At 53.8% G+C, this 20815-nt stretch overlaps 6 protein-coding genes across 6 annotated transcripts; 1 reads left to right on the top strand and 5 right to left on the bottom strand.

The window, feature by feature from the left end:
- Window positions 1-4618: 4618 nt before the first annotated feature.
- ACO1O0_007233 (uncharacterized protein) lies at window positions 4619-5650 on the top strand (the record flags this gene model as incomplete). Its single annotated transcript, XM_083196606.1, has 2 exons — window positions 4619-5077; window positions 5243-5650. 2 exons carry the CDS (start codon window positions 4619-4621, stop codon window positions 5648-5650), a joined length of 867 nt encoding a protein of 288 aa, XP_083047814.1.
- Window positions 5651-8101: 2451 nt separating this feature from the next.
- On the bottom strand, window positions 8102-8806 carry ACO1O0_007232 (uncharacterized protein; the record flags this gene model as incomplete). Its single annotated transcript, XM_083196605.1, has 1 exon — window positions 8102-8806. The coding sequence occupies one exon, from the start codon at window positions 8804-8806 to the stop codon at window positions 8102-8104; it is 705 nt and encodes a 234-aa protein (XP_083047813.1).
- Window positions 8807-9055: 249 nt separating this feature from the next.
- On the bottom strand, window positions 9056-9711 carry ACO1O0_007231 (uncharacterized protein; the record flags this gene model as incomplete). The annotated part of the gene is made up of 2 exons (XM_083196604.1): window positions 9056-9502; window positions 9577-9711. 2 exons carry the CDS (start codon window positions 9709-9711, stop codon window positions 9056-9058), a joined length of 582 nt encoding a protein of 193 aa, XP_083047812.1.
- A 788-nt stretch (window positions 9712-10499) lies between these two features.
- On the bottom strand, window positions 10500-12944 carry NOP9 (RNA-binding RNA processing protein NOP9; the record flags this gene model as incomplete). Its single annotated transcript, XM_083196603.1, has 1 exon — window positions 10500-12944. One exon carries the CDS (start codon window positions 12942-12944, stop codon window positions 10500-10502), a length of 2445 nt encoding a protein of 814 aa, XP_083047811.1.
- Window positions 12945-13475: 531 nt separating this feature from the next.
- On the bottom strand, window positions 13476-15286 carry GAD2 (pyridoxal phosphate-dependent transferase; the record flags this gene model as incomplete). Its single annotated transcript, XM_083196602.1, has 4 exons — window positions 13476-14600; window positions 14656-14700; window positions 14754-15041; window positions 15101-15286. The coding sequence occupies 4 exons, from the start codon at window positions 15284-15286 to the stop codon at window positions 13476-13478; spliced, it is 1644 nt and encodes a 547-aa protein (XP_083047810.1).
- Window positions 15287-17376: 2090 nt separating this feature from the next.
- Window positions 17377-18846, bottom strand: ACO1O0_007228 (uncharacterized protein; the record flags this gene model as incomplete). Its single annotated transcript, XM_083196601.1, has 2 exons — window positions 17377-18673; window positions 18728-18846. 2 exons carry the CDS (start codon window positions 18844-18846, stop codon window positions 17377-17379), a joined length of 1416 nt encoding a protein of 471 aa, XP_083047809.1.
- Between the last annotated feature and the right edge of the window lie 1969 nt (window positions 18847-20815).

Below are 20815 nucleotides of genomic sequence, written 5' to 3'. Positions count from 1 at the left end.
CACAGAAAACAACCTACGTAAGAATATCTTCTACTAATGTCCCTTAATATTAGGATTTGTTTGTTTGTGTGCTCTTGAAAGGGGCCTAACCCGAATTTAACACGGGTTTTACTTTTTCCCTTTTTTTACGTTTGTTTCTCTCACATTTTATCTATAAAGTTTGGTTAATTTATGCCTACGTGTAGTAAGACTCGAAGATTCGGCTTGAGTAACGCGCCGAGTCACAATCTGTTGATTATGTTTTTAACACGGTGTTACTGTATTTACGATATATTAGTAAATGTGTTCCATACTCCCAGGACCCTCAACAGATCTGGCGCTGAAACTCTAGCCTTGGTAGCAAGTGGGGAAAGATACTTTTTTTGGCCATTCCGTGTGAGATACCCGTGGCTTCCCATGTGAAACAGATCCAGCAATGTAAGATTGTGGCTCGAGTTCTGGGCCCAAACAGGCCAGCAACAATAAGCGGGGTTTGAAGAGAGACGTAGAGATGTAGTTAACACTAATTCGTGCTTATAGCATTGAAAGGGCTGAGCCCGGAAGCTCTTTTATAGGTTTCGGGTAAAATTGGCAAGGAGTCGATTGACTCTACTTACATACGCAAGAATATTGGCTTTGGCCGACCTGTGGTCCACGAGGCTGCTTTTGAAAGTGGCCATGGCACCAGGCGCCACGCCGTTGAAATTCATGGCTTCTGGCCTTCTAGAATGACATCGAACTCCCTGGACCACCCCGGGTCACCGAGAATAGCCGATCCAAACTAGCTTCATTGTCCGACACCTGGATGAATACGGTATGCTGAGTCAAATTTCATCAGCTGCGTCTCACAGCGACGCACACGTTCGAGACACGGGCGGCCAACTCGACGGCGTTGTAACATGGTCTACTTCGCGACCTAGCCCACGGGGTCATTTGCTTGGCTATAGGGTGCCGAATACAGTTGCCGAATACCACGATGCGGTTACGGGTGGTGGGGGGCCAGGTGAGAACATGATAGCTTAGGTTTCAAGAAGGTTCGACTCGTACACCGGTGGTCATCAAGTCTTGTTGAAACTGAAGGGGGCTGTAACCACACGAAGGACCTGTCGAAAGACCTGTCAGTTGAAGGGGTCTACCACAGCCACATGAAGGACCTGTCAGCTGAAGAGAGCTACAAACCATACGAAGGTCCTGTCAGTTGAAGGGAGCCACAAACCACACGAGGGACTTATGGGTTGAAGGCTGCCACAACCCACACAAAGGTCCCGCTAGTTGAAGGGAGCTACAGCCCATACGAAGGCCCCGTCAGCTGCCACTTCGCCCCAGGCGATAGACGCGACGACGGAATTTAGGGAAATCGAGGTTGGGAATGGCAGTAGTCTCTTGCCTCGCCAGGGCTGAGGCAGGACGGGAGGCGTCGTTTCGCGTCGAACCTTAAGAACCAAAGGTGGAAACGAATCTTTACTTCGACAAATGGGCTAGGACATGGGCAGGACATCCCTTCCGGATTCCCTAGCGATTATCCCGGAAGTTAATGCAGATGGTATTATAAATCTTCAGGGCGGTCGAATATCGGTGGAATACAGTTTGCCACTTGGAAAGCTTGGATCCCGCCGTCGGTACTGAAGGGACCAGGCGATGTTCCAGGTGCTCATCACCAGGTGCCGTCGGCCTGGCCAACCAGATAAAGCGGGAATTGAACCAGGTGGGAGGCGAGCCGTGTCTGGGAAAAATCTGGGGGTGGGATTCATTAGCTACGAAATGAGCGAGCGTGATGTCGTTGCCATGACCTACTAGTAGTTGTGACTTGTGAGAGACGTTGTGTATGTGCGTGGGGGTTGCCAAGCGCCAACATTGGACCCTTAGGGGTTCAACATGGGAATCTGAGAATCCGGCAGACGTGCGACAGGGGAAAGCGGGGATAGTTACTAAGTACATATGACATTTAATCTAGGAATTTTCGTCGGACGACGACATGTTGATACTACGGTAGAAATCTGGGTTGGGGGATGGACAGAAGTCGACTTCCCACAGGCTGTGACGAAATATGACAGTCATGGTGCATGTGCAAAATGCGTTTTGGGTGCTTACGCCACAATTATGAGATGTGGCTAAGGCATCCAGTGATCTCATCGTGCCAAAGAGTCTCCAAAAATGGCAGGCGAGCGGGGTGATCCCTTTTTTTTACCAGCCATACTCCGTTCAAAACTCACTGCAAAAGCACCGAGGATCCGGTTTGCCTGGGAACCCTGGATGGAATGTGCAAACTAAACGGGTGAGGACGCGACAGCATTAGCTGCGTCCCTGGCCAGGTCAGGCAGGCCCTTGTCCGAGGGGCGGGTCGATTCACAGCTGTTAGTGCAGGTTTGTAGCCTAAAGTACCCGTCCCTGCCGTCGTGCCACTAGCCAGCGGTTGCCTGCCGGGAATGTCCACGGACCAAACGCTCCGGACCGCAGCAGCCAGGAATCAGGAATCCACGATGGGTGCGTTGCTCCCCCCGTTGCCTTCCCCCAGTTCAACGGCTTTCCAAGGCACGCCTGGAGTGGTGACGATAATTGTGGAGTGGGGGAGGACAGCCGAGCTTTTCCATTGGAATTTTTGGCCTTGTCATTTGACTCCTTGAAACTAGATAATAGTCTAGACTCATACAGGGGGCTGAGTTCCATCGACTACATTCACCACGAGAAAATACATGTAACTTGAAAGTGCCAACACAATGGGGAGCGCCAGCAGCCACGCTGCGGGGATGGTGGCTAATAGGCACCATAGCGGTGGCGGTGTAACCCGGTATGCCATCGTGCCTTCCGAGGTCCCTGATTTCACTCTAGTTGCGCTTGGTCTCCCATTGATGGACAAGAGACCTATTGTTTGTAACAAGTTGTTGCTATTGTTGTCTAACAATCCTCGAATTGGACACCGGCATATACTAGTACTACTAGGTCATTTTCGCCCCCCTACTCCCCCGCGTTGGCTTCGCTCCCAGCGAGACAGCCATTAGATCACACGTTTGTACGAAGTATGAATACCTACTTAGGAATATGGGCTCACGGCTCAGCTAGTCTCCCCCGGAACCGTCACCACTTTGGGCTTAACTAGCACGCTCCAGCCCTCTACTTTACTATGACTGCCACGTCACTGAAACCATACTATGTAAAGACCTGCTGATAGTCTACATAGGGGTAGTTGTAGCTTGAGTAGGGAAGCTAGGATGGACCCCATGGTCCCGCCACAGCCGCCTTTCCGACAGAATGTGATAAGTCCTTAGGTCCGACCGAGATTCGACCGTTGCATACGAACTATATTCAGAGGTGAACATGGTGCCCTTCGTCAACCCGTAGAGCCTCCAATGTGAACGCCACCATGATCATGGCAACTCCAGATGAGACACTTTTACATAGTGCAAGATACTCGTTTCCAATGTGTGAAGACGATACTAATGAGAGACAAAGGCAGTGATCTGAAAGCCAGATCCACCGCCCCTGTTCACCGCCTACCCGGTGCTCCCGAGCAACCGTGGAAAAAAACTGGATATATAGTACGCGTAAATAAAAGTAGGCAAGCTATCTGTCATAATTGAGCATCTAGTAGCATAAATCCATTGTAAATTTGGGGTGCAACATGGTACAGCGTATATAAACAGACAGTGAGGAGAATGCCGAGTAACACCCATTCCTAGGCTATTGTTCCTGGAGGCGAAAGAATGCGTGCATGCGAAACGCGTGTATCACTACTGGTACTTTGGAGGATAGTATGTTACTATACTAAAATAGTATGAAGTCACCTTGCAGTCTCCAACTTGTAAACCTTTCTACATGATGAGGATAGTAGCTAGGCTACTACTTAGGTAGTAATAGTATTATAATAACAATAATATCCGTACTCCGTACATCAACCACCAAACTGGGTGGTTGGCAGGTGGGGCTAAGATGCGGACCAATGGGAGTTCGCCCATGGAAGTGAGGATTGCTCGTTACGCCCGAGCTACCTAAAATGTTTTGGGGACGCTAACAGACCTACGCTGATCGAGATCGATCAGCCCAATTCACACTTCGCGCGATCACACCCAGCTGCGCTCATCGAAAGCTCGACCATGGATTTTCTCGCCAAGTCTAATGCTACTCCCAGTGTGGAGAAATATTCCAGTTTGTATTAAAGTACTTTAGTGGCCGGGCCTGCGTCTCGATTCCTCCTGTTCTATTATTGTGAGCTCTTTCCGATTTTCTCGAAACCCGCCTGTTCCTGCCACACCTGCACTGTATAGGTGTACCTGCCTTACACTCCGAAAATATCCCACCTTCCGCAACAGACGACGGCTTGCCATCATAAAGCTCCAACCTGATTTTCCCATAACAATTGGGGAAAAAGGTTTAGGAGTCACTTCAACCTCTCCATTGCGCCACCTTGTTATCTCACCTTGTTAATATCCCGCAACGCTGTTACGCTTTCAAGGCTTGAACTTTGTAGCAACATGTCCAGACAGCTATTCTTGGAGGCACCGAGAAGCAGCATTCCCCCACGGGCCCGAGAGGCTGGGATTAAGAAGGTATATAAATCCCCAATACCAGCGTCAGCACACCATCCGGAAGTTTTATTTCTATCATAGCTAGGAACAACGACAGGAGCTCCTGTATCTGAACCATGAGTAGACCACCGCTGACGTTTCCATTCGTGCAGACCGAGAGGTCCCATGAGGAGAACCAGGAGCGGGCTTACATTGCGGCTTCAAGACGTCAAGACCGGAGTATCGAAGCTCGAATACAGTCAGCCCGAATGGCCAGCGAGATCCACAAGGCGCGCACAGGCAAGGGCTTCATCATCAGCGAAGAAATCGTGCGCAACGAGGAGATGTACGAGGAAGATGAGACCGACCTTCCGCGCTCGTACCGCGTCCTCAACCCCCACATGCAGACCCAGTCAGCAGAGTTCAATGCCAAGGTCGACGCTTGGATGAGCAACAAGATGTTCATGGCCGACTATATGCGGCGCGCAAAGGAACAATGGGAGAACAACCACATCAATCGCCTCTTTGCCGAGTCCTTTCCCCAGGTTGGCGAGCAGTCCCGGCAAATGTCCCATCACGCCGGCTTTTCTGGACCAGTAAATGGGGTGCCTCTGTCACCACAGGCTCGGGATCACATGGAGCATCAGAGTCCTCAGAGTCCCCAGAGTCCTCAGAGTCCTCAAAGTCCAATGTCGTCTTCGTTTCATCCCAATAGATTTTACGACCCGAATGGCTCAATGCCCCCAATGTCTCCAAGACAGGTTGGGAGCTTCGGCAGCGGCCACTGCCATTCTCTTTCGCCAACGATGGGAAACGGATCGAACCCGGGCACACCGGCCATTGCCCAGCCCTCGTTTTTCGACCAGGACGAGACCGTCTTCATGCCCGGATTCCCATCCGAAATGAAGGCCATGATGGGCACGAACCTGCCCACATCCTGCGACCAGAACCTCTGCAGCCAAAACCTGTCCAATATGGGCAACCCCAATGTAGAACTCTTCTCCGACCTATCACACATCGACCATGACGGTACACTTAAGCTCGACCAGCTGGACCAACAACAGGGAGAGTTCCTCAACGATGGCACCTGGCAGGCTCCCAATGGCGAGGAACCCATCTGGGATAATTTTCTCGCCGGGAACGATTGGTGCACGGACAGATATGAGTAATCTGCCCTTTCTCTTTTACTACTTTCTCGCTTTAGCGTGGCATCCTCATCTATATTTACGAGCAATTCCAAGCTGCGAATTAACCACCACACCCTACTCTACCACCTCCATTTTCTTCGCTTGGGTTGGGAGTGCAAATGCGAGCGCTCTACTACACATACGGAGTGCAACATGCGAAAATCGGGGAAAGGGGGGGGGGGAAGGCGGGAGGGAAGAGAGGGGTGGGGGAGACCCCGGGGGGTGCGGGTTGGGGGGGGGGGGGGGGGTGGGCACCCATAATACTTATTAGAGTTCAATGGGGAATTGGGACCAGAGCCATTGGCACAGGAAAAATTATTATGGGTTATTTCTCAGCGAACTCCGAGTTCCCTGACGTTGTCAAGGCTCTCTGGTGCCCAATGCCCATGCCCATAGTAGTACTTTGGGACCCTTGGAGTTGGCCTTTCCCATCCTGCCCCCCCAACCCAAAAACCTCTAGCTCCTTGAAGCGGGAGAACTCCAAGGGTCTTTAACAAGTACTCCAAAATATGACAAACACTGGCATGTGCCGTCCTATGGCCCACATTCCAACATATGCTCCTCCAACCATCCAAGAGTATTACCATGATCCAATATTGACCCGAACACTACGAGTACTATGATGGTCCAAGACTCCCATGGCCCATAATTCAACATCGGACTTAGCTATACCCCAACGCTCCGGCGACCCTCCACCCACCACCCGACCTTGCCAAGATCCGGCGCTTCCATGGTCCAAATTCAGCATCTGTGCTTCCAGAAACCTAACACCTCCATGAACCATAAATCATATTTGGCATTGCTATGGTAGCACATAACAATTCCAAGTCGGAACGACAGACGGGCGATCGCACCGCCCATAGGCCCACATCGTCAATACTCGTAGACGGTGATTACGGGTATTGTATCCGATTACGGGCCTACCTTTTAACTGCCAGGGTTGCTACAAAGGTGGCTACTAGTACTTCTCGCCTTTGCCCAAAGAGCCGCCTTTGGCTGTGAGAGCTCCCTTGGACCCCGACGGCTCCCTTTCCAGAACGCATTCCCAAGACATTCTTCGATGTCCGAAACGATCCGGATGTACCGCATGCCTAGGGAGGCTGCCTCTGCCTGTGAGGGGTGCATTTGCAGCCTTTGCAGGACCTATCAAGACTTTTTTTTTGTCTATCTACCCGTACGAAGTGACTCGGGCGCACACGGCACCCAGTGATTCCGAGGCCTGTCTCAGACTGCAAGTGTTTCAGATGGGGAAATGTCTTGGATTGGGAAAGCTGTCTCAAACTACGAAGCTGTCTTAAATAGTAGACCCCGAAAGGTGTCTTAGATAGTAGACTGCAAGAGAGTTGTCTTTTGGGTTCCTTGGCTACTACGATAACCCAACCAGCAGGTAGTAGCCATATTGATAAGCAGTTGGAGGGGATTGGAAGGGATTTATAAGTATGACTTTAGTTTAGTCTATTTAATAGAAAGCTTGGTTGTTCACTATCTAGATCTTTATATCACGATACAAAATATTGCGTTATCATATTTCAACACCACAGCGACCTAAAGCTGCCATGATTTACTAATATACCGTTACTGTTATCATCCCGTTCCTAGTAGGCAAAGGTATTAGCATGATTACTCACACACCACTTATGGTGGATAATTGACCTCTATTCCGCTACCAATGGCACAGCTTCGCTGGAACCATTACTTGAGAGTTCAGATATTGAAATGGTTGCCTTGAGCTCCTGCTTGCTGCTACCGCAGAGTAAATCTGGTGCCCTTGTGATAATGCTACGATTGGGCCGCCCCTATTCACTCTCTTCAACATCCGTCCCAGCTTCTGACAGAGACGAGAATCTCAGGTCCATTCATTGTTAAGAGAAAAAAAAAAGCGGATTAAATCTCTAGAAGCTTGTTCATGGAATACCTTAGTCGAGAGGAGGAAAGATTGGGCATTCAGATACCTGGGTATATCAGTAATTCTGGACTTGACGGTTTGACGCGTCCTGGCGGTGCATGATATGCAGATCAGAATGATGAAAGGGGGGGGGGGGGGGGGGGGGAGGGGCGAGGGAAGAGGAAACCAAAAGGGGGATGGGAAAACCCTGCGATACGAGTTGAAACCCTGCTTAGATATTTTTCTTTGGCTGCTTCAATATAATCACGCTCGCAAGCCTCGTTGTATTTAATGTTGGTTGATTTATGTAGACTACATTGTCCTACGGACACAAAAGGGGGAACTTAACAGAGAACCAAGGAAAGGGTCTTCCACGCCCAACACCACCATGATCATCGAAAGGGTAGACAAAGGAAAAGCAAAGGAAGGAAAGAGCCAAGGGCTTGAACCCAACCCCCTACATGACAACCTGCCACTCGTACACGTCATCCCACATTTCGCGCGTTGGCGCATTGTAGCACAGCCTCCCTGACCTTAACGCTGCTCCTTCAAGCGTCCGAGCCAGCCATCTCAGTATCATCCTCCAGGATTCCTCCAAGATTACCAAAGACAAAGTCATCGATACCGTCGGTGTCCATGTTGGTATCGAGGCCCATGTTGTCATAGTTAGGGATCGGGTAACCACCCCGCACCTGGGATTGGGGCCCATTCAGGTAGTAACCATTCTGCAACTGCGGTTGAGACGGGTTCATTTGAGACACGGAAGAACCGCTTCGCATAATCTGGGCCTGGCCCTGTGCCTGGTGCTGGTTCTGGAACTGTCTTTGGGACTGGTCCTGTCGCTGGGGCTGGGGCTGGGGCTGGGCCTGACCCTGAGCCTGACGCTGGATCTGGAGCTGTCTCTGGGCCCAGAGCTGGTGCTGGACCTGGGCCTGGCGCTGGATCTGAGCTTGGCGCTGGATCTGAGCTTGGCGCAAAGCTTGGAGTTGGTCGATCTCAGACTGGTTCTGAGCCTGGAGCGTCGTCTGGACAAAAGTGTTGGAGGTCTGAGGGAATCCCTGAGTGAAGCCTACTGCGGAGACAGGAGATGGGCGCTGTTGCGACTGAATGCCGCCCGTGTTCTTGTAGTTCTGAGATTGTTGGTGAGCAGCAAAGCCATATCCCTGGGGTGTCTGGAACCCCTGGCCCATCTGGGTTCTCTGATAACCAGCAAGCCCCGGGACATTCTCGATTCCTTGGTTAAGCATTGGCATGTCCTGTGTTCTCGCAGCATCCTGCGTATAATAGCTGGGAAGCCCATTCGTCATCACCTGACTCGTAGTCGTCACATTTTGTCCAGCATTTGATTTTGATGACCTCTTGGTCGATGGCTGGCCTTTGGGAGCGGAATTGGCTGGAGGAACTTGAGGGGCATACGAAGCCTGCGAAACTTTATTAGCTCTGGGGGCTTGAGAGCCCTGGCGTTCTTGAGTGACTTGTGAGGATTCGGAAGGCGGTTGTTCCTAAGTGGCCGTCTTCTTGTTGAGCACTCCACGCTTCTGCTGTTCCCGGCTGACAGGCTGACAGGCTCTGACCGGAGGAAGCTTTGTTGTTTTTGGAGGCTCCGGCTTGCTAGCAGGCTCACCAGGCTGTTGGAAGTTCTTGTCAGCAGACTGCTTGGCTTTCTTCTTGGGGTTGGTGTTCTCCTTGACCGGGGCGGGGGGTTTCTGAAAGGCCGGCCGCCCACTCGTCAAGTCCACATCCGGGGGGAACCGAGGTCTTGGGTTCTGGAAGCTTGTCTGCATGCTGTAGCCAAAATATGGAACGTTGATCGGGCTCTGCATAAGAAGCCGAGGGTCAATGTGGTTTCCATCAAAACCCGTGTCGGCATAGGGATACGCGTATGGGCTCTGTTGGCCTTGGCCCTTGACGTCGTCTCCAAACTGAGCTTGAGTTCCATCACCCTTGGCCTGTTGGTCGTAATTAACATCAAAAGTATCATGAAACGTTAAACTGATGAGAATTTTTTAAAGGAATCACGCACCCTGTTCGCCCTTTTTGAGGGAGTACTGGCACGGGGAGTGTCGCCTCCAGGACGTTTGTGTTTAGCCCGTGCAGCGGCATCGCCGCCAGGGCAACCTTCTGGAAGACCCGTCACGTCGTAGCCTTTTCCGGGCATGTTGGTTTTAGTTTTGGTCGTGAAAAGATTCTCAATTGGGGTTGAAAGTCAGCAAAACGGCCAGTCGTGTGCTATCGCCGAGCGATAGGGAGGGCTTTGTCGGTCGACTGCAAAAGCGTTATGATATTTACAGTTTCCCAAGAAGAGTCAAGGAAAAATAAAGAAATATATAGACCAAGGACGCGTTGAAAAAATTGAATGCGTCGAAACTTGACACTCGGTTGACGGCCGTTGACGGCTGTGACGGCCCATGGCCTGCTAGACGGCCGTTGACAGGTAGCGAATACCCAAAGGCTCCCCTATTATAGGGCCCAACAGGAAACAACAGGCAGAAAACTTCACCTGATGGTAATTGGAAGAGATCAATTGTCCCTTGCACCACAATCTCTGTGAGCGGTCAAGGCGATATAAGGGGACCAGTCGACCTTCGCATGGCATAGTTCCCACACTGACACTCGGAGATATTTGGCCGCCCATGGGCCTTTTGCACAAGAGAACCATTAGAAGTATATTCCATAACGATGCTGCTCCATTAACGTCCCACACACTGTTTAAACGCAGCTGGAGTTTGTAATATCTATCACTGATGGATACCTCTTGCGAACAAGACACCAATCACCGAGGGAGAGGAAGCGTCATAGGAGGCATTGCGAACAGAGTAGAAAGCGATTCCGAGTACGCAGAGTTCTCATTTGATTCAATGTACGCGAGTTACAAATACTTTTATACGCCCAGGCCATGCTTTTGGGTATCATGATACAGCTCCACAGCTCCCCAGCGATTTGGCTCTACTCGTCCTGCTCCTTGGCCTTCCTCTTCTTCTCCTTTCTTTCCCTTCGCTCTTCCTTAGTCTCCTTCTTCCCATCCTTGGACTTTTCCTTCTTATCTTTTGACTTCTCCTTCTTATCCTTCTTGTCCTTGGACTTCTCCTTCTTCTTACTCTTGGACTTCTCTTTCTTACCCTCCTCAGTCTCCTCCACGGCATTATTATCCCCCGCGGCCACATCCTCCATGGTCACATCCTCAACAGGATTCTCCTCCATGGTCTCGTCCTCCATGACCTTCACCTCCACGGCCTTCTCCTCCACATCCGCAGTTGCCTCTGCCATCTCCTTGTCTTCCCTTTTCTCCATCTTGGCATGTCCATTGGTGTAGTTATCATACTCCCTTCTTGGCCTCTTCATCTCAGGCCTCCACTCATTCTTCTCCTCCACGACATCCACCTCCCTCATCCACAACTTCCAGTCTCCCCTGCGCGTCTTCCACATATCGCCCTTCCAGCTCCTCCACACGTTCCGCCCCATCCAGCTGCTCCGGAGGTCGGCCTCGGCGGAGCCCAGCCTCGCCATCACAGCCTCTTTGATGTGGAACGGCACGCTACGGTCCCTACCCTTGCTGGGCACGGCAGCCAGCGCGTTGACGAGGTTGTGCCCGTACTGCGAGGACGCGAGTTCGGCGGCGTGGGGGAGGATGAGCGTGCTGGTCATGGTCTTGTGGAACCCGGGGTTGTTGGGGGATGGCGTGGCTAGGGCAGTGGAGAGGACCGTGACGGTATGGAGAGATGTCTGTGCAAGACGGAGGAGAAGGGTAGCAGGTAGGGCGAGGAGAGCCTCCTGGACACCCTTGGAGGGGCCAGGGATGGAGAGCAGGGTGGTAAGGAGCTGAGCACCAGCGGATTGGATACCAAAGGTATTGCGAGCCACCTGATTGACGTCTGCCTTCTTCTTCTTGTCCTCGTCCTCCTCCTCGATGCAGCACAGCGTCTTGATCAGGTCGCTCGGCTGGGACCCACAACCCTCCTTAAGGGCCCGGTTGAGCCTCTTGATCTCGTCAGTGGCACCTCTGGCCACACAGCGCTCAAAAAGTGTGCGCAGCACATTGAAGCGAGCTTTGGAGACGAGCTGGGGCACCGTGGGCTCGATCTTCTCGATGGCGCTGACGAGGTCCTCCTTGCTGAGGCGGGCGAGCACGCGCATGGCCGGGTAGCACGACACGTCGTTGCGCACGTAGCCCTGTATGCGTGGAAGGAAGATGTTCTGGTTGAGGGCCTTGAAGACTTTGCCGGGCGCGTGGGTGATGAGCGTCTCGATGAGGCGCGAGCCGATCTGGTCGTACACCATGCCGTTAACAAACTCGGACGCCTCCGAGGCCTCGTCACTGAGTGACTTGGGGGCACCGGGTAGGAGGCGGAAGAGGAGCTTCGGTTGTGAGTTGTCGGATTTGGAGTCATCCTTGCTGAGGCTGAGGTCGAGCTCGAGGAGGAGCTGGAGCGTAGGGTTGCCGATGGGGTGCTTGGCCAGGACGCGAAGACTCGTGGGGTCCATGCCGGATATAGAGTCGTCAATGATCTTCTGCACGGCCATGGCGAAGGAGGCCGGCACGGTTCGCAGCCCCTGGCTGGCCTCGTCGGCTCCTCCCGCCACCGAGATGTTCTCTTTCTTCTTGCTCTTCATGAGCTTGCGCGACGCAGCATCGTCCAGCGGCCTGCCGGAGAGCACGAGGAGAAGCACACGCAGCGTGTGCGACGCAAACCTGTCGGTGATCAGATAAGACAGGTTCCCCTCGAGCTCATCCAGCGTCTCGAGGAACAGACTCTCCATCGATGCCTCCGGCTCCCCCGCCTCGCCATCACCACCCTTTGTATCGATGACAAAGCCCACGAACCCCGCGAGCTCCGTCGTCACCACACCCGCCGACCGCAGGAACAGCGCCTCGCAGCAGTGGCTGGCGAAGCGGTGCTGCACCAGGCTGAGGAAGTGGCCCGCAAAGGCGGCAAACAGGCGCTTCTTCTGGGCCGTGGAGCTCAGCTGGATCAGGCGCTCCATGAGGCGCGAGCACGACTGGCTGCTGGCCAGCTTGAGCTCCTTTCCGCGCGCCTCGTCAAAGACGCTGTCGAGGAAGAGCTGGCGGTCCTCGGGCGTGGGGAACTGGTTTAGCTCGAGCAGCTCGTCGGCGCGCCGGAAGTACTCCTGCTCCTCGTCGGCGAGCATGCCAAAGAACTCCTTCTCGGGAGCGCCAGAGCCGTCAGCCTGGGCATTCTCACCGTCGGCGGCGGCGGCGGCGGCTTGGCCATCGTGGTCAGCCCATTCGTTGTCGTTGTCGTTGTCGTTGTCGTCCTGCTCATCGTCGTGTCGGCGCTGGCGCTTGTATGCAAAGTTGGCTTCGTTCTCCGCCTGGCGCTTGCGCTTCTTCTCCTCGCGGATGGTGGCACGCTTCCCGCGTGGCTTCGGCATTGTGTTCGGCTGCAATTGACGGAACCAAGTGGGAGGATTGCTCTTGTCGACGGCTGGGAGCAGCAAAGATGGTGGTAGGCGGGCAGGACGTGAAGGTGTTTGGTTCCAGAAATTTTTTGGCGGGCGCGATAAGATAAGACGGTGAGGTGAGACAAGTTCCATGACAACGGCTACTGAGCTCCACCTCCTCCGTATCGGCGCCGTGAAGATTACGCATAGGTATGGAGACGCGGGAACAATTTCACAGATGCAAAGTGATCGGAAAATGTTGAATATTATGAGTGGTCTTTCTTTGATTTCTAGACGAGTGTTGAAAGAGTTCAATCAGGCCCACATGCAAACAATTGTGCGGTTTGGTGTCCACTCTCCTGATCACTTGCTCAAGTTGCTTGGGCTGAACAGGCCGAGGCGCCTTTCGCATTTGATTTGACGGCATTTATTCATGTTTTGGCTACTTGGTCTCTTGTCTAATTTCTCTCCGCTTAAAACTCTATGTTCTAGTCATAACCGTCATAACAATCATGGCATCGTTCAGCCGTAAAGCTCCTTGCCCACCTCCTCAATGGCCTTGATCAGGCCCTCGACCGTCCCCTTCAGCGTCAAGCAGTTGACCACGACGCGGAGGAAGCTCCCCTTATCGCCGGGGGCGTAGTCCACCATGAAGCCGCGGGGGATCAGCTTGTGTACGATAGCCGAAGTCATCGCGGTGCTGACGGCCGGATCCGATGGCATCGTGCCGCCGGGGGCGTAGTAGAAGCACACCTGCAAGCAGGACGGCAGCTCAGGAGACGCCAGCTCGAGGGAGGGACTAGCCCGAACCAAGTTATAAAGGTGCTCGGCCATGTCGAATGCGTGGTCGATCTGGCGCTCGAACCCAGCCGAGCCGTAGTACTGCCACGCCAACGCCACTTTGAGGCTGTCAGCACGGCGGCCGCACTGCAGCGTCAGGTCCGCCAGATCCCAGACCTCGTCGTCGCCGTTGCTGTGGAAGAGGTAGCCCGCCTTGGTGGCGTTGGCCTTGTTGAAGATGTCCATGTCTGGGCCCAGTAGGAATGAGCACGTGGCAGGCACGTTCATCATCTTGTGAGGGTTAACTGTCAGGGAGTCGGCCAGGTGGGATCCCTGGATTTTGCCCTTGTGCTTCCGCGAGAAGACGACGGGGCCGCCGAAGCTAGCGTCGATGTGCATCCACAGGCCGTGCTCCTTGCAAATGGCCGAGATCTCCTCGAACGGTTCGTACGAACCACGGACCGTAGTGCCTGCGGTGGCATTGACGTAGAAGGGGGTCTTGCCCTCGGCCTTGGCACGCACCACCATCTCGCGTAGCACATCAGGCTTCATGCGACCCGTCTCATCGACGGGGACGGCCCACACGGAACTAGTGCCCAAACCGCAGACCATGGCGCTCTTCTCGACCGAGTAATGGCCGTGGGCGCTCGTGAAAACTACAAAGTCGTGGCCAGCATTTCCACCTGTCCGGCAATCGGGATAGAGGGTGTTACGGGCCACCACCATCGAGGTCAGGTTGGACGAGCTTCCACCCTGGCAGTTGATGCCTCCGGCGCGAGGCCCAGTGAAGCCAAACAAGCTGGCAAGGGCCCTAGCTGTGGTCTTTTCAATGACACTCAAGGCCGGCGACACCTGGTACACGTGCAACTAGTTGACTCGTCAATGTTGGCGTTCATCGTGGAGACGTGGGATAGACACATACGTTGGTGTTGAGGACAGAAAGCACGAGGTCAGAAATGACGCCAACCTACGTGTCCATTAGCAGGGCCAAGAGGCAAATGAGTATCAGGCACCACGTACGGGAGTGTTAGTGGAGAACAGCTTGTCCATGAAGCCCTGGTCCCAAGTGTTGACACTGTACTGGAGGATCCTCTGGATCGAGTCCATCAGGCCCTCCTTGCCCTTACCCTCCTCAGGCAGAGACAACTTGAGGCGGCTGACGAGGTCGGCCGGCCTCTGGTAGTCCACAAGCACATTGTGAGCCTTGCCAGAAGGGGTGCGGTAGGTCTGTCCGGTGTGCTTCTGGGCAGCAGCGTCATCAGCCGCCTTGATGAAGGGGATGATGAGGTCGCGGACAGCACTGAGGAGCTTCAGGGAGAATCAGCACGGAAGGTTCACGGGAGATAGACGGCAGAGGAAATTCCTACATCGTCAACCTCCTCGGCCCGGCCAAGATTGGTCCCGTCGGAGAGGTCAACATTGCCGTTGGTCTGGGCGATGTTGTTTCCAAAGGGCGAGGCGTTTCCATTGCCGTTGATGAAAGACGAGCCGCCATTGCGCCCGGCGACAGAAGGGCCGCCGTTGCTCATACTTCCGTTGGTGGGTGTAGACATTGTGAAATTTGTGGTTGTCACGAGTGTGTGCGTGTATGTATAAGACGAATCGCCAACGCTAGTGATGAGTCAAGAAGGAGTCTTGGGTATTGGTAACGCTGCGACGCAGTGAATAGCAGACGATGGGGGAATGCTTTGGTGCTGAGAAATATCGAGACAGCAGGATTAGGGACGAGGATGCCTTTATACAAGTACGTACCCGTAAGGGCGGATTTGTCTGCGGGAGCCCGGATTTAACAAGAAGATGAGTTGGTAACCGAATAACGCCATGGAAAAAGTGAGCCATTTCCAATGGGCCGGGACTTTTCCCGAAGCTGGGCTGACTAGCGGCACACAGGTCACACTCAGACGGGTTTCTGGGGATGTCTTTAGAAACACGGGATAGGCCCCACCGCGATCCGGCCGTCGAGAGTCGAGAGAGTCGTGATTGGTGGCATCATGCGGTGTAAGGTGGAGATGGGCGTGATGATTTGCGGAGCGCGGGAGTCAGCAAGTACAAGCGGGTCGTCCTCATCGTCCCGGCAGCCCCGAGCGGCGGCTCCGGACGGGGAGGGTTCGGTGGTCTAGGCACGGAAGCTGTATCGGATATCGAGGCTATCAAGGCCATCGTAGCCAGAGACATTCACAAGGAGAAGCGACTCCGTCGGCGTGGTGTTAGGTGGCCAAGACCTAGCTACGAGACGAGGGGGATGCGCGTGTGGTCCTAGAGGCCAGTGCTGATGGGAAGACAACATGGGTCTCCCCACGACGAGGGCTCCGGGAGAGCCTGCTGTCCATTTTGAGGCAACAACCGCAGAGGCTAACCAATCCGGAGCCATGCAGGAACGGGTCTACCTGGTGGTTAAATGCCCATGGCCGCCAATCAACTACCCGTACGACCACGAAGAGGTCAAGCCAAGTTTCCGTGACTAGAACCTCACTGGTAATCATTGAGTGCGTAACCGAGACGGGACAGAACCTAGGGCGAGGGAAGTTCAGGGTTGTACGGCTTGTGCTCAAGGCGTGAGCTGAGGGGTTGCTTCGATCAACATCGGATCTGGATGTCAGTTGACGATGGTGGTGGGGACGGGTTCAGAGTCCTGCCAAGGTTAGTGACTAATGGAACCAGCCAGCTGGAACTGGCAAGAATATATCCCAGCATTGCGACTTTCTCCTGAGATCCAGATAGTCGTCAAGAATTTCCTCATCTGTTCTCGGATTGGCATTGGCGCTCCGGGACTGGTGACATTGGGGTGAACCAAGACGACCCGTGCTAATAGTACGTCGTTGCTGTAGTAGAACTAGGTTGGTGTTCGAGGGCCAGGTCCCTTTGCGTAATCGCGGGGTAAAGGTGGAATCAGTTTCCGAGACCGTTATTCGTAAGACTCTTGAATGGACCTCAGCAAGAGTCGGTGAAATGCGAGTCTATTTGCAGGCCATGGTGAGGCTTATGCGTGGGGGAATGAAGCTGCAGCCTGCAGCCTGCAAGAAAGTCCTGGCCGAGTCAGCTCAATTGCTTAGACTTTGTGCCTCAGGCAAAAGAATCCATTTGAACACAGCCTCAGGAACCGCTATTGGACCCATATTTATATATCCCAATGAAGACTAGTGCCTTGGCATTTGAGAGGCCCTCCACAATACAGTCTGTTAGCAACGCATCTCGACGCTTCCTCACCATCCATAGTACCTCTTCCTTCAGGACATGGAGCTGGAGGCCTCAAGTCGTGCCGCTGGACGCTGTTAGTTTTATGCGGCACCATGTGAGTGAGCAAAAAAAAAAAAATTAAAAAAATTGTTTGTAATCGACGAGCAGAAATCCCTCACCAGTAGCACGTAGGTCGACCAAGTTCGACGACGATGTATTCGAGCCAAGCTGACATTCACGAGACTTCCAGATCGCCTAGTTGCCTTCTGGTTTAGGGCTCGGCACCATCAGCGCTGATCAAAAGACATTCTGTTTCTCGTCTCTCGTGATAACCATCACTGCCGCCTTCATTGCGCCTTCCAACCCCCAAACTACCCACTCTTCTGTTCCACACCACGTCACGTCATGCCGGCTGCTCAAACCGCATGATTGCAGCACATTCCGTGCGACGCGAGGCGGAAATGTCTCACATCTGCAGCGGCACCTGGTCAGCTTGCCCCTTTGAACACCACCGTGGTCTCGTTGACTTGGGCACCAGTTCGTGGCCGCTCGTGGCCAGTACGCTCAGCACATGCGCTACCGCTTTGGCATTGGTCGTGATGGTCTCGGGGACCGGGCTCTCAAAGTCGTCGCAGGCTTGGTGGTAGCAGGTATCATACTCCCCGATGCCTGTGAATATCCCACCCACGGGTTTGTTGATGAGATCCACAAAGGGCACGGAGTCGGTGTTGTATATCATTGGAACGGGCGTGACTTCGAGCCCCTGCGCGGTGAAGTACTTGACAAAGAGGTCCTCGATGGCTCCTGAACCATCAGGACCAGCCGGCCCACCATTGTTACCGTGGCCGTCGTAGACGCCCCAGAAGCCTCTTGAGACTGTGTCGAAGTTGAGATACGCCAGCACGCTTTCAATCTCCTGGTCGGTCATGTTGTTGACGTAAAAGGTCGATCCATACAGGCCCGACTCCTCACCAGCCCACCAGCCGAAGCGGACTTTGAGATTCGTCGAGAAGTGGGACAGGGCCTTGGCCACCTCCAGGATGAGCGTGGTCCCGGAGCCGTTGTCGTTGATGCCAGGGCCGGCAGGTACCGAGTCAAGGTGGGCACCGAGCATAATCACGTTCGTGCCATCCCCCCCGTCCGTCTCAGCAATGATATTCTGCGTCGTGCGCTCCTCGATATCCTGGATCATGGTTACGTGAGCCTTGAGCTTCTCGCCAGTTTCTAGACGTGCCTTGAGCGCCCGCCCGGACTCGTGGTCGATGAAGACGGCGGGGACGCAGTTAGGATCGGGTTTGGTCAGGCTGCCTCCCGTCACTGTCTGGGTATCAGGCAAGTTATACACAATCACTGCGACGGCGCCGGCGGCAGCAGCAGGGGTGACTTTGCCGGCAAAGCTGCAACTGCCACGCTGGACCAGGACGATCTTGTCTTTGGCGTCGATGCCCGCATAGTTGTCGACGGAACAGGCAGCCTTGCCCTCGGGAGCCAGGACGAGCTCCCGGGTGACACCCTCCTCGGGGGTGCTTGGGCTGTAAAGGAGGTCGACGGCGGGGATAGACTCGCCGTTGACCGTCAGGCCGAGGGCCGTGGTGTTGGCGAAGAAGGCAGACAAGTCCTGCTTCCAAACGCTGAAGCCCTCGAGCTTGGACAGCTCGTCATAGATGAAGTCGACCGATGCGTCGTATCCAGGATGGCCGAAGGCACGGTTACCGCCGTTGTCGTTGGCAATATCGCTGAGCTTCTCGAGGTTCGTCATCAGACTGCACAGTCCACGTCAGTTGTGCCCATATGTCTCTCGACCCTGGCAATCTAACCCCCTCTCAGTGATGAGTTCCTGGAGCCCCTCCGACGTGACGGGGGGCTTAGTGTCCTCGTCTGCTGCCGCTCGGGACAAGAACAGCGCTGACAGCGCCGAAATACTCACGAGCTTCATGACGAGCGAGTCAGTTGCGACAAGTGTTGCTAATAAGCTGGCTCCCTGGCGAGAGCGATCCTTAACTCTTGTTTTGAGGACCGAGGACGCCGGTCCGGAAGATATCTCCGGTCCCTTTCTGCCCAATGTGGGGGTTTCAATGAGACACTGACTTGCCTGACTCGACAACGGAGCCTACTACTAATATGTAATGTTACATATTATTTCGAGTCCTCAACTTATTCTCAGCTGTGTTCCCCATCTGGGCCCCATCTGGGGTACTCCGTAATATATAACAGGTAGCATTATGGTGCCATTGCTCTGTGAGAAGCAAACAGGGCACTGGTGGCGCCTCGATTGGTTGCCAAGTCCATGTCTTACTGTAGGATGCGGGGAAACAGCCATCCACCCACTCGTTGAAGATACTAACCGGGCACATGATACGGCGTCTCAATCAAACAGATGAGCACGGGGGATATTGATGGTCGAAATCTAAATGCGGATTCAGCCGAGGCCTCTTGTGAGCATATGGGGCCAATCTCAATAGCCCAGTGGCCCACAGCGCTTATGATGGCAGGAAACATATGAGAGGTAAGTTTACCGAAGCCATGGCAACCTCTCTGCCAAACCTACAAGAATTTATAGATCTAAGTTTGTCAAAGATGTAGCAAGCTCTTTCCTAAACCCAATTTGCACATTTCCGACAGCAGTATGCTCCCCGCGCCGTTCGGCTAGATCTGAGGCGGTTCCAAGTATGGATCTAAACGCAACATTGATATTACATTTGTGGCTCAAGTTTTCAAGATGTAACGCGTGGTCGAACACGCCTCAGTCTAGATTTAACTATGAATAATGCCTATGATGGGAAGTTGGACAATGATCAGGGGTGGCATCCATGTCATTCAGATAAACTATGTAGATACCTCAACTCTCCATGGGAACGTCCGAACCGCATTTCCCACTGATAGTATTATGACAGTGGTCACGAGGCGGGTGGGCTCCCACTGATAGTATTATGACGGGCGCGAGGACGGTGGAAACTCGTAAACAAAGATTGCTGGTCGGCCGACGGTCGTGGAAGACTTGGGATGTCAATTAGATAGTACTCGCAATAAGAATAGTAGAAGGATCACGACTTGGAACAAATAGCTTCTACGAGTAGACAGCTTGTGATATCCGTATTATAGGTAGAAGCCTCGTATTACTTGTATACGAGGCGATTGTGCAGGTTTTATGCACTTCCTATACCTATACAAAGAAGTACTTCTTAGTGCATATGCCTGTCCCAGTTGAAAGGATCGCCAAGACCACGAGGCCCACCGCCACCACTTTTCTTCTTCGCATCGGCGCTGGGGCATTCGACTCGGCCGCGATGACATGACGAGTCACCAATTGCGAGTGGCCACCTTGGGGCAATTGATGCTCTCGAGGAGTCGACGGCGCTGACACTGCTGACACTGCTGGAAGGCCAAGCACAGTCCAGGTGGTCCAGACTCTGTGATTGCGGCTGGTGGCTGGAAAGCTCGTCACACTGCGTTGGTGCGTCCCAGCCAAGGTGCTACCCTGGCGTCGGGCCTAATAGCGCGTGGGGAGGTTTGGGGGGACCCCCGATAAGAGTCTTTCATTTTTCAACGATGAAGAGACGGCCTGTTCAGCTGACGCCGGCAATCCAGGCACTGCAGTCTTGGCAGGTCCACGAATGAGGATGTGCCGCGAGACAAGACTCAGGAGCCGGCATTGAGTGAGGCAGAGAGGCAGCCTATGTCGTCGCTTGTCGCCCGCTCCGGCACCCGCTCTGGCACCGGTTCCCGCGCCCTGGGACCTCCTGGGACCTCCTGGGACCTCCTGGGAGCGCCCTGGCAAGCTCAGCAAGGCCGGCCGAGCTGGTGCGACGCTGTGACGATGGACCTTTTTGGCAGTCTTTTGCACCCGAGAAGGCGGGGTGGATTCCAGGGCGCATCCCGACTGGACCCTTCCACCCTGTGTCCCT

This window comes from Amphichorda felina (assembly GCF_050947745.1).
Source record: "Amphichorda felina strain 45539 chromosome Unknown scaffold_7, whole genome shotgun sequence".
In the NCBI taxonomy this organism is placed as follows: Eukaryota; Fungi; Ascomycota; class Sordariomycetes; order Hypocreales; family Bionectriaceae; genus Amphichorda; species Amphichorda felina.
Note: the sequence above shows the minus strand (reverse complement) of the source record. Positions and strands in the feature narration are given on the sequence as shown.